At 55.2% G+C, this 10,772-nt stretch overlaps 2 protein-coding genes across 2 annotated transcripts; one reads left to right on the forward strand and one right to left on the reverse strand.

Annotated features, from left to right (window-relative positions):
• Positions 1 to 1,185: 1,185 nt before the first annotated feature.
• Positions 1,186 to 9,471, reverse strand: PRPF4 (pre-mRNA splicing tri-snRNP complex factor PRPF4). The gene is made up of 14 exons (XM_083875555.1): positions 9,188 to 9,471; positions 8,408 to 8,585; positions 7,733 to 7,919; positions 7,104 to 7,191; positions 6,333 to 6,412; positions 6,010 to 6,103; positions 5,146 to 5,240; positions 4,823 to 4,881; positions 4,112 to 4,235; positions 2,805 to 2,894; positions 2,218 to 2,340; positions 1,797 to 1,904; positions 1,594 to 1,712; positions 1,186 to 1,457 (listed from the first exon to the last, which is right to left on the reverse strand). The coding sequence occupies exons 1-14, from the start codon at positions 9,236 to 9,238 to the stop codon at positions 1,264 to 1,266; spliced, it is 1,590 nt and encodes a 529-aa protein (XP_083731681.1). The 5' UTR covers positions 9,239 to 9,471; the 3' UTR covers positions 1,186 to 1,263.
• A 159-nt stretch (positions 9,472 to 9,630) lies between these two features.
• On the forward strand, positions 9,631 to 10,111 carry CDC26 (cell division cycle 26). The gene is made up of 2 exons (XM_083875677.1): positions 9,631 to 9,773; positions 9,844 to 10,111. The coding sequence occupies exons 1-2, from the start codon at positions 9,693 to 9,695 to the stop codon at positions 10,024 to 10,026; spliced, it is 264 nt and encodes an 87-aa protein (XP_083731803.1). The 5' UTR covers positions 9,631 to 9,692; the 3' UTR covers positions 10,027 to 10,111.
• The last annotated feature ends 661 nt before the right edge of the window (positions 10,112 to 10,772 follow it).

The raw sequence follows: 10,772 nt of genomic DNA on the forward strand, positions 1-10,772 counted from the left end.
TCATTCCATCGTATTTTCCCTGGAAGGAACTGTGTTCACGTTCCCAAGGAACAGAAGCTGCATCCAGCTGACAGCAGGGAGGTTTTCATCCAGAGTATCCTGAGCTGGACAGGCCCCACCAGGATCACCCAGCCCAGCCCCTGTCCCTGCCCAGACCCCCCAACAATCCCCCCCTGGGCACCCCTGGCAGTGCTGTCCAAAGGCTCCTGGAGCTCTGTGCCCATTCCCTGGGGAGCCTGGGCAGTGCCAGCACCTCTGGGGGAAGAGCCTTTCCCTCATCTCCATTCTCACCCTGCCCTGTCCCAGGGAGCAGAGCCTGGAGCTGCCCCTCAGGACGAAGCTGCAGACCCTGATAAATCTCCCCTCAGCCTCCCCTTCTCCAAGCTGAACAAACCCAATGACCTCCTCCTCAGCTGTTTTTTTACACCAGTAGAAATCAAACTCTGCATTGTGAAATTCCTGTAATTTCTCCATTCCTTATGAGACCGAGAGCCCAAGGCTCTCAAACACTCAAGACCTGTTTCATTTCCAGAGCAAAACACTTGCAAAACCTCAATTTAAACAACAAACAAGTTACAAAAGCTCTCCCCAGGGCAGGGTGAAACAAGACAATCCTACACTGAGTGACCTCAGACAGCAAACCCTAAACAGGAGATGTTGACATGGATTTGCAACAGCCAGTCCATGGGACAACTCGAGGAGTAAGACACAAGGTAGTACCTGGGAAAGAAAAGATTCCCTGGCCTTGGACATCTACTGTAAGTGAATCCAGGGGGATGCAAATCTCCAGCCAGAGACTCCTGTGTGGAGGCAGGAGAAGGAGAGCACCATGTGCCTCTCCCTCTGAGCTCTCTAAATGCAAATCAAGTTTGAAGTCACACTCCTACCAAAAAGGAACGTGAGAGAAGGGCAGTAACAGAAACTGAACCACACACCAAACCTGAGGTGCTCTGTGGTTACTGCAAATGTTTGGAGGACACCTGGGAGCTGAATTTGGTAGGGAGGGTAGAAGTACGTGGATCAAAATTCTATCAGAAAGTGGTACCTGCAGTGTAAAAACAATCCAAAAGGTGGGAAAACGCCAAAAAACTTGAAGCCAACCAAGCCTGGGCCAACACTGGTGCTTCAAACACACCCAAACTCCAGAGCAGCTATGACTGCAGCTGCTGTAACACGTTGAATTCCTATTTTTTCCTTTAATATAAAAAAAGCAACCAAAAGTCATTAACGTGCCCATCTCAGTCCGTAACCGGCCGCTCTGAGCTACTCGGCCGTCCAGAGCTTGAAGGTTCTGTCGTAGGAGCAGGTGGCAATGAGCTGCCCATCCAGGGAGATGTCCAGCCCCATCACCTTCCCCTCGTGCCCCGCCAGTGTTTTCAGTGGAGACCAGCCTGGGTGGGTCCAGATCTTGGCCGTGTTGTCGTAGGCGCCTGTGAGCAGGAAATTCCCGTGGTTGGCTGCATGGGAAGAGGAGGAAAAGGGGAGAAGTGAGACTTGGAAATGAAAATGTGACATCTCTGCTCACTAACAGAGGCTTTGCTGAGCTGCAGGTGTGGATTTGAGCTGCTGGAGGGAGCAGCAGGGAAGACTCACGTTCGAACCTGACGCCGGTGACCAGGTTCTGGTGGGCAGGGATGGTGTAGATGCATTTCCTCTGCCGCAGGTCCCACACCTTGCAGGTGTTGTCCCCGCTGCCCGTGGCCACGTGGTATCTGCCAAGGAGGGGAGGGAGAGCAGGGTTTGGGGAGTGGGGTTTACACTCACAGCCCCCACATCACTCCCAGCCCCCTCCTTACCCGTTTGGGGAGAAGTTGATCCCGTAGATCTCCTTCAGGTGCCCCTCCAGGAACATGATGCAGCGGCCTGTGCGCAGGTCCCACACCCGGCCAAAGGCGTCCAGCCCTCTGCAACCACAACTGGGACCTTACAGAGCATCCTGCCCTGGGCAGGGACACCTCCCACTGTCCCAGGGACACCTCCCACTGCCCCAGGGGCACCTCCCACTGCCCCAGGCTGCTCCAAGCCCCAGTGTCCAGCCTGGCCTCGGGCATTCCCAGGGATCCAGGGCCTGCCCACCCTCCCAGGGAACAATTCCTGCCCAATTTCCCACCCAGCCCTGCCCTCTGGCAGTGGGAAGCCAACCCCCCAGCAGAAATCTCTGGTCACAGCAAGCCCTTGGTAAGAATTCCCAGCCATGCAGAGCCCAGGGCAGCTCACCCTGTGCCAGCCAGGGAGCCATCAGTGTGGAAGGCAATGTCATAGACGCCCTTGCTGTGCCCCTCCTGGTGCAGGATCTCCTCCTGGGCCTCCAGGTCCCACAGGCGCCACGAGTGATCGTAGCTGCAAGAACAAAGCACTTGTTAAACCAGAGTCAGTCAGGATGGAAAAGCCCTTCAGGACCAGCACTAACCCAGCACCACCACATTCATCACTAACCCATGGCCCCAGGTCCCACAAACAGATGCTTTTTGAACATTTCCAGGATGGTGACTCCACACTGGGCAGCCTCTGCCAGTGCCTGACCATCTTTCTGTAAAGACATTTTTTCCAAAACATCCAACCTAAACCTTCCCTGGTATCACTCGATTCCATTTCCCCTGGACTCCATGTAACTCCAGGGAGAATAACAGGATATTTCACCAACTCTGGGAGCATTTTATTCCCACCTGGGACCAACAGTGTCTCCCACAGGGAGTCCCAATGACCTGCTGTCACTGACACTGCAGGAGCCCAGTGTGGTCACCAATGGCCAAGCCCTGGCAGCACAGGGTCACTTCTGAGAGCCAATGTCCAGGTGTCCATACCAGGTGGTGCCCAGGAACCTCCCAGAGGGGTGCCACATCACTCTGGCCACTCTCATGCTGTGTCCCTCGATGTCTGCCACTGGCTCATCACTGAAACACAGAACAAACCATTGGTCACTGGGGTCTGGCTCAAGCCAGGCCTTTGCCCACACATTGTGATGGCAGAAAAGCTCTGCTGATGAAATCAAACCAGGCAGGAACATCAGAGCTGCAGCCAAGGACTGAATTCTGCCTTTGGGCCACACTCACAGAGCTCTGAGTGAAACCACACCTCCTGTTGGTTGTAAAGCTCTTCCTGGGATGATGATGATGATTAATGAAAATTAACAAGGCCCCTGTCATTAGCAAACCACAGACTACCTGAATTTCAGGGATTTCTGAGAACATGACAGCCTCAACTTCAGCAACTCCTGCTGTTCTGAATGATGCAGGGAGAGAAGATGGAGGGAATATTTATTCTCCCAGAATGACACGTGGTCATTTTGGTCACCAAGGGCTTGCTGTGACCAGAGATTTCTGCTGGGGGATTGGATTCCCACTGACAGAAGACAGGGATGGATGGGATACTGGGCAGGAATTGTTCCCTGGCAGGGTGGGCAGGCCCTGGATCCCTGGCAGTGCCCAAGAAGGTCAGTGAAGTTTCTTTCCAACAGGTTAATTAAGAAATGTGGTCACACCAGCCTAACAACCCCCTGTCCTTTGCACAGGGGCACTTTTGCTGTTAGAAACTGTAATTTTCAGCTAAGGATAAACAGCTGGGGCTCTGGGAGCTGCCTGCCCTTCCCTGGAGAACTGCAGGCTCCACTTCTCAATCAGGTGGTGCTGAGCTCAGTACCTGAATCTGTCTCCTCTTCCCAGGCCTGGGAGAGGTGCTGCCCACCTGCCAGAGCTACTCTGTGCAGTGACAGACATTTGTCTGCAGCACAGGCAGAAGGTTTTGTGCCTGGTTGTGTATTTGGTAAATTCCTCTCCAAATCCTGGTGCTTTCCAACCACTCAAGAATTCATTTCTTAACATCCAAGAGGGGCAATTTTCTCCTAAGTGAGATGTGAGAATGAAACAGTTCCCAAACCTTCCATCCATCACTCCAATTCTGCCTCAATCCCTTTCAGACCCTCTCCCTCACCTCAACTCCCTAATCAGGGTGATTTCTCTTCCTGCTGAAGAGGCTGGCACACACTGAGGCCAGGGAGTGCACAGGGGTAACTACAAGAAAAGGTCATATTGGCAGGAGGATGGTAAATATCTGCAGGAAACATGGAATAAACCCCAGCACAGCAATGCTGCACGTCTGGAATGGTTCTGACCTCTCCAGGTTCCAGAGTTTGACGGAGCCATCGGCTGCACAGGAGGCCAGGCTGATGTCCTTCTTGTCCAGGGACACCGTGGCCTTGGGGTGGAACACGATTGCCCCCACGTTGGTGTTGTGTCCTGAGGGGAAAGGAAAACCAAAATTCACAATCTCTCAGCTCTTCAGAAAAGCAGAATTTCCTTGGTACTGGTGAGGGAGGAGCCAGTGAACACTTTCACTGTGTCCTCAGTGCTGGGTGACTTTGCCCTGTCACCCCCAGCTAAACTGCACCTCCAGGAGCACCCAAGGCACAGCATCCAACATCGAGGTTTGGAACCCTCAAAGTGCAGACAAAATTCAACACAGGAATCAAAGGATTTGTCCTCACATCTGAATTTAGTCCCAGCTGTGACCACTGCTCAAAGAACCTCACTGTTGTCAAGTGACCTGCCCAAAACTGCTGCTGTTTGTAACTCAACTCAAACCAGGTTTGGACACCAAACAAAACTGTTCAGAAATAGAAACAGCAAACTTGGAGCTCAGGTTTAAAGCCAGGTCTTCCTTCTCATTATATGAGATATTCCCAAGCTCCCAATCCAAGGGATGCTCTCAGTAAGACAGAAATCTGCCCAAACACAATATTTTACATCACAAGGTAAGTCAGATGTGGGAGCTCAGCACTGAGAGGAACAAAAGAAGCAAAAGGCCCAGTGAGAGCCCCTCGTACCTCGCAGGGTGTGAACCAGGTTGCAGTCGGGCACAGACCAGAGCTTGCACAGCCCACTCCTGTGGAAGGCAAGGAATGGGTGTCAGTGGAGAAAGAACATCAAGGAACAGGTCAAAGAGAGCTGCAAAGCCACCCTGAGGTTCTGCAGTGGCTAAAACACCAACACATTTGGGGCAACCAGCTCAGATCAATAAATCTCAGCTCTAAAATGAAGCGATAAGAGCTCAGAGCAGGAAGAGGGAGCCTCTCACAATTCCCAAATCTCCAAAAACATTCCTGTGCTGTCCCAGCCCCCAAAGGAGGTGCTGCCAGGGCAGTCTCACCAGCAGGCTGTGGCCAGGAGTTTGGAGTTGGGGCTGAAGTGGCAGTAGGACAGCGGGCGATCGTCCCCGATCTGACTGCAGAAGTTATTCAAGGACTGTAAAAAATACAAAGAAAACCATCAATAAATGACTAAAGTCAGTCCAGAGCTATCCCCAGCCAAAGCTTGAGGTGAGGGAGGCAAATGTGCACAGGAGGAGGCAGAGGCCCTTGGGAAGTCACTTTGAAAGGGAGGAGCTGCCCAGGTGGCCCAGCACAGCTCAGCCCCCCAGAGCCACCCATGTGTGTCCCCTCAGCCCCAGAGCTCTGCAGCTGCAGCTCTGACACAGAACTGCCTGGAGTTTGGCATCTTTCCACAACTCATCCAAAGAATCCAAGCAGACAGATGGGGCAGAGGGGAGAAGCAAATCCTCTGGAGTAAACAGGATTAGGGGGGCAGCACACGCTGTGCCTGAGCCTCTCTGTTTGGTTAAGCTGAGGATCTGGCTTAGCACGCTTGGAAAGGGCATCTCAGAGTCATCCCAACCACGTTCACCACCCAGGGTTGAGGGTTTCCCTTGGATTCCCTGGCTCCCCAAACCTGTGCCAAAGCCAGGAATACATTCCTTTAGCATCACAGATGAGTGGCAAGGCAAGGCAGGGATGTCTCTGGACCCTCTGCCACGCACAGGGATAAAATACAACTCCCTGGAGCACTCTGAAGGAGTCAGAACATGCTTTAGAGACACAGGAAAAGCAGAACATCCCAAGCCTGCAGAGACTGATGTGCACCTGGGCAGCTCCTCAGGCAGCTGAATTCCTGCTGGGCTCTCTGGAGGATCAGCCAAACCTTGTGAACAGAACAGCAGAGCAGCTGCCAGACCTACCCTGAGGGATTTGTGCAGCTCCTGCCTCTGGGATGTCCTGGTGGCCTCGGGGATCTCCTTGAGCAGCCGGGCCTCCTCCAGCCGCTTTGCCGCCCTGGGGGGAGCAAAGGTGGAGTGACCACCCCAGCACTGCCCCTTCCCTGCTGCTGGAAAAGCCTTTTCCTGCTCTTCCCCCAAACTGGGCTAGTGCTGGATCAGTCCCTGAGAGCTCTGGGCTCCCTGGACTTGCCTCCCCACTCCCTGGATTTCACCCACAGTGGGATCTGCACTTGGATTTGACAAATGGCTGCACCTCCCTCCTCCTCTGTGCTGTTTTCTCTCACCTGGGCAGGGAGTAGTTGGCCAGCCACAGCCTGGCTGTCTTCAGGCTCCGTGGGCCCTCGTGGTACCAGGTTTGCTGATACTGTAAAGACAGGAACAGAACTGATGGCAGATCTCTGGTGCTGCTGCCCCTGTGTTCATTCCCCTCAGCTCCTGCCCCCAAACTCTCTTTTTAAGGGTCTTCTGCACAACTGTAAGCCCCAAGAAAAGAGATTTAGAAAGATAAATCAAACTCTCTGCCCTGCAGATCCAATCCTGACATGCTGCCACTTCACTCAGCGTTCCAGTTGAACCTGACTCATCTGCATTTACTGACATGTAACTCCCTCCTTGTTTGCACATCACCCAGTAAAGAGAAAGCCCAGAGCTGCAGAATTTTTTTACAGTACAGCTCAAAAATAATAAGGTAAAATAGACTCAGAAGAGAGACATAAACAGAAAGAGTAATCAAAGGCAGAAACAGATGCAGCAGCAGGAACATGTTCTTTTCTTCCTAAGTGTGAATGAAAGTTTGGGACTTGCTGCAGTCAGTAAGAGCCCACACACACCTGCTCTCCTGGTTTGCACACTGAGTGCAGCACAGGGCTCAGTCTGTGAGTAAAAACCACACTTGGTGCTCCTCACTGAGACCAAACATTGCCACAGGTTTGCTGAAATGGGCAACACAGAAAAAGCCAGGAGGAGTGACATGAAAATCCAGAGGCTGCCCAAAGCCAGGAATGCTGGATGTACCATCCCTCCCTCAGCACTGAGAGGACAGGAGACACCTTTACCTCTTCTTTGGACTTTTTTGACCTGTCATCATCCTTCCTGGTCTTCTTTAGTGCATCTGTGCCCACCACTGAGAGGATGTTCCTTAACCTGGAAAAGAAGCCATGAAGCTGGATTTAGTCAGTGAATTCACAAATATCAGTGTGACATTCCCTCTGCCCTGGGGTTCTTAGAACAGAAATCCAGATTGGGCTGAGTGGGGAGGAACCTTAAAACCCATCCAGTCCCACCCCTCTACCATGAGCAGGGATGCTTTCCATTATCCCAGGGTGCTCCAAGTCCCATCCAGCCTGGCCTGGGGCACTGCCAGGGATCCAGGGGCAGCCACAGCTGCTCTGGGCACCCTGTGCCAGGGCCTGCCCACCCTCCCAGGGAACAATTCCTGCCCAATCTCCAATTTATCCCTGCCTGAAGCCATTCTCCATCCCTTGTCCCTCTTCAGCTCTCCTGGAGCTCCTTTAGACCCTGACAGGGGCTCTGAGCTCTCTCTGGACCCTCTTTTCCCCCAGGTGAACCCCCCAGCTCTTCCATCCACCCTGTAACACCGCTCTGCCGCCTGGGCAGGACCCACCACACCCCAACTCCCAGAAAAACCCCAGGAATTTTCTGAGTGTCCCCTCCCCGTGTTCACCTCTCCCTGCGCTCCGCAGGCCCCTCTCCGAAGAGCGTGATGGGCTCCCCCAGGGCCCTGAGGCAGGCCTTGACCTCCGAGTCGTCGGTGGAGACGTTGATCTGCCGCGCGCGTTTGCGCCGCTCGAACTCCGCCAGCACCTCGGCCTGCCGCTCGCTCATGTGGTCCTCCAGGTCAAACACCTCCCCTGGGCACGGCCACGGCCTCAGCACGGGGGCCAAGCCACAGCCAGGGCTGGGGGGGACCCCTGGATCACCCCGTGGGTCCCCCTGCCAAGGGAGGGACACCCAGAGCAGGGGACATGGGGACACATCGAGGTGGGTTTGGGATGTCGGCAGAGGGGACACCTCACACCCTCCCTGGGCAGCTCTGTGCTCTCAGCCCCAGAGCATCTTTGCCCCTGGATCCCCCCTGAAAAGGGAAGATCCAAGCAAGGAGCCCCCCATCCCTGCCTGGTTTGAGCTGAGAGCAGAGACATTTGGAACAGGAAAATCCAACAAGGAGCCCCTCATCCCTGCCTGGTTTGAGCTGAGAACAAGGACAGACATTTGGAATGGGAAGATCCAAGCAAGGAGCCCCACATCCCTTTCTAGTTTGAGGTGAGAACAAGCAGAGACATTTAGAAGTGTCACATCTACAAGGAGGGATAACAAAGGGCTGTTTGCAGGTTCTCACCAGTGCTGATGTTGATGTTTCCAGCCTCCATGGCCGCCTTCATGCCCTCCTTGGCGAGCAGCCCCGCCTCGCCCTTGGCCAGGCGCTCCCTCTCCTTCTCCTCCAGGCTCCCGTAGAAGATGGGCCCGCGCTTGGCCGGGGGGGGCTCGCCCTCCTCGGGGCCCTTGGCCTTGGGGGGCTGTGGAGAGACACGGGGGGCGCCGTGTGTGGGGACAGAGCGGCCACAGAGCCCGGAAAACCCGCCTGAGCACCGGGCAAAGAGGCTTTCAGAACCCCAGACTGGTTCGGGTTCAAAGGGGCGTTAAAGCCCATCCAATCCCGCCCTGGAATTCTGGAATTCCATCCTCCAATTCCACCAGGACTTTCCACTCTCCTAGGGCGCTGCAAGCCCCGTCCAGCCTGGCCAGGGATGGAGCAGCCACTGGGCATTGAGGGTTTTGCCCAAAGGCCAAAGAGCAAAAGTAAAATGCCACATTAAATTAGGCAGTGTTGTGTCTCTGTTATTTATTATCTGCAGAGGTATTTTTTGAGAAAAGCTTTAGAACTCAAAGTTTTTCCTCCCCCTGCTGAGCCCAGCAGAGCCAGGAGCGATGACATCCTGCAGCTCCCATCAGGATTGTGGAAAAACCCAGAAAAATACGCGAGCCTTCCTGTGGGCTCCTTTAAACGGCTCCGGTGTATCATAAACCCCACACAGCAACAGCAGTGGCGGCCCTCGCGATCTCTCCCGCTGCCGTGTGGGGACCGGGCCCGGGGCCGCCCCCTCTCCCGGGGACTCACCTCGGGGGGCCGCGCCGCGCCGCGCGCCGGCGGTGCCCGCGCTGTGGCCATGGCGGGAGTAGGAACAACACCAGGAACCGGGAACAAGCCAGGAAAAGGAGCGGGAACGGGAACCGGGGAACGTGAACAGCCGCGCTCCTGCTCCGGCACTTCACGGCCACTTCCGGGTCGCGCACGGCATGCCGGGAGGTGTGGCGGCCTCACTAAAGGCGGGTCGCGCAAGGCAGGCCGGGAATTGCATCGCCTTTTAAGGGAGCAACGCGCAGAGCACGCCGGGAGGTGTGGCGGGGCAAGCGGCGCGCGCGAGGCACGCCGGGAGATGCAGTGTTCCTTAAGGGGCGGGGCACGCCGGGAAATGCAGTGTTCCTTAAGAGGCGGTACGCGCGGGGCACGCTGGGAGATGTAGTGCTCCTTAAGAGGCGGTACGCGCGGGGCACGCCGGGAGGTGTGGCGGGGCCCGCTGAGGGCGGGAGCGCTCGGGGCCGTCGCGGTGTCCCCGGTCGCGATGCTCCGTCGGAAGCCGACGCGGCTGGAGCTGAAACTGGACGACATCGAGGAGTTCGAGAGCGTCCGCAAGGAGCTGGAGGTGCGCGCGGGGCCGGGCGCGGGGGGCTCGGCCCGCCCCCGGCGCCGCTGACCGGCCCGTTCGCCCGCAGAGCCGCAGGAAGCAGCGGGACGAGGCGGAGGCGGCGGCGGGCGGCGAGGAGGCGGCGGCGGCGATCGGAGCGCTGGGCACGGAGCACAAGAGCCGCGAGCAGCTCATCAATGACCGCATCGGCTACAAGGCGCAGCCCAAGGCCGGCGGACGGACCGCGCACTTCGGAACCTTCGAGTTCTGAGCCGGCAGCCCCCGGGCCGCGCCCCCTCTGAGATGTTACATTTTTGTTTTTTAAGTTTGGTTAACATGCCCGTGAACGCCCCTTGGCCGAGTGTTTTGTTTTAAATAAACACCTTAAAAAAAAAAAAAAAAAAAAAAAAAAAAAAAAAGGAAATAATAATAATCCCAGGAGGTGCAGTGAGCGGGCGGGGATGGGAACGGCTGGAGCACTTGATCCTGCCAGCAGGAGGATAAAACACTAAAGGAGGATCTTTTGGGAAAAGGGATTTGGTGATCAGACAGTGGGAACTTCCAGGAGAAGGTCCTGGAAGTGTGTGAGGAGTGTTGTGGGTGCCAGGAATTGCTCTGTACTTTCCTGAGGCAACCAGGAAAGAATCCCCTGTCTGTTAAAACATATCCCAGTGCCAAAAACATCCCAGAGCATCTCACAGCTGGGATTTGTGCCCTGAGCAGGGAATGGCTGCAGACCTGCTCCTGGAATCTTGTATTTCCTGAGCAGCTTTTCTTTTTTTCACCTCCATCCAGCCCTGCTCAGTGTCACCCCAGCTGCCCTGGCTTTGTCACCTTTGTCACTGTTTGCTGCTTGGATCAAAGGCCACCAAATAATTCCTTAAGGTGACACGTGAAAAAGCCAAGGACACACTGATTTATTTCTTCAGCAGGTCCCTGGGTTTACCTTCAGGTGCCTGGGTGAGGTGAGGTGAGGTTTGATTTAGATGAGAGGAAGGTGAGATTTGGGGCAGAGTC

This window comes from Zosterops lateralis (genome assembly GCF_965231275.1).
Source record: "Zosterops lateralis genome assembly, chromosome: 20".
Lineage (NCBI taxonomy): Eukaryota > Metazoa > Chordata > Aves > Passeriformes > Zosteropidae > Zosterops > Zosterops lateralis.

Bases quoted from the DNA above. Each gene is read 5' to 3' on its own strand.
- PRPF4 (XM_083875555.1), bottom strand. From the start codon at position 9,238: ATGGCCACAGCGCGGGCACCGCCGGCGCGCGGCGCGGCGCGGCCCCCC. The intron at 6,413-7,103 runs GTAAAGGTGTCT...CTGTCTTTACAG, and splicing joins CAAAAAAGTCCAAAGAAGAG to TATCAGCAAACCTGGTACCA. The intron at 2,341-2,804 runs GTATGGACACCT...TTGTTCTTGCAG, and splicing joins AGGTTCCTGGGCACCACCTG to CTACGATCACTCGTGGCGCC.
- CDC26 (XM_083875677.1), top strand. From the start codon at position 9,693: ATGCTCCGTCGGAAGCCGACGCGGCTGGAGCTGAAACTGGACGACATC. The intron at 9,774-9,843 runs GTGCGCGCGGGG...GTTCGCCCGCAG, and splicing joins GCGTCCGCAAGGAGCTGGAG to AGCCGCAGGAAGCAGCGGGA.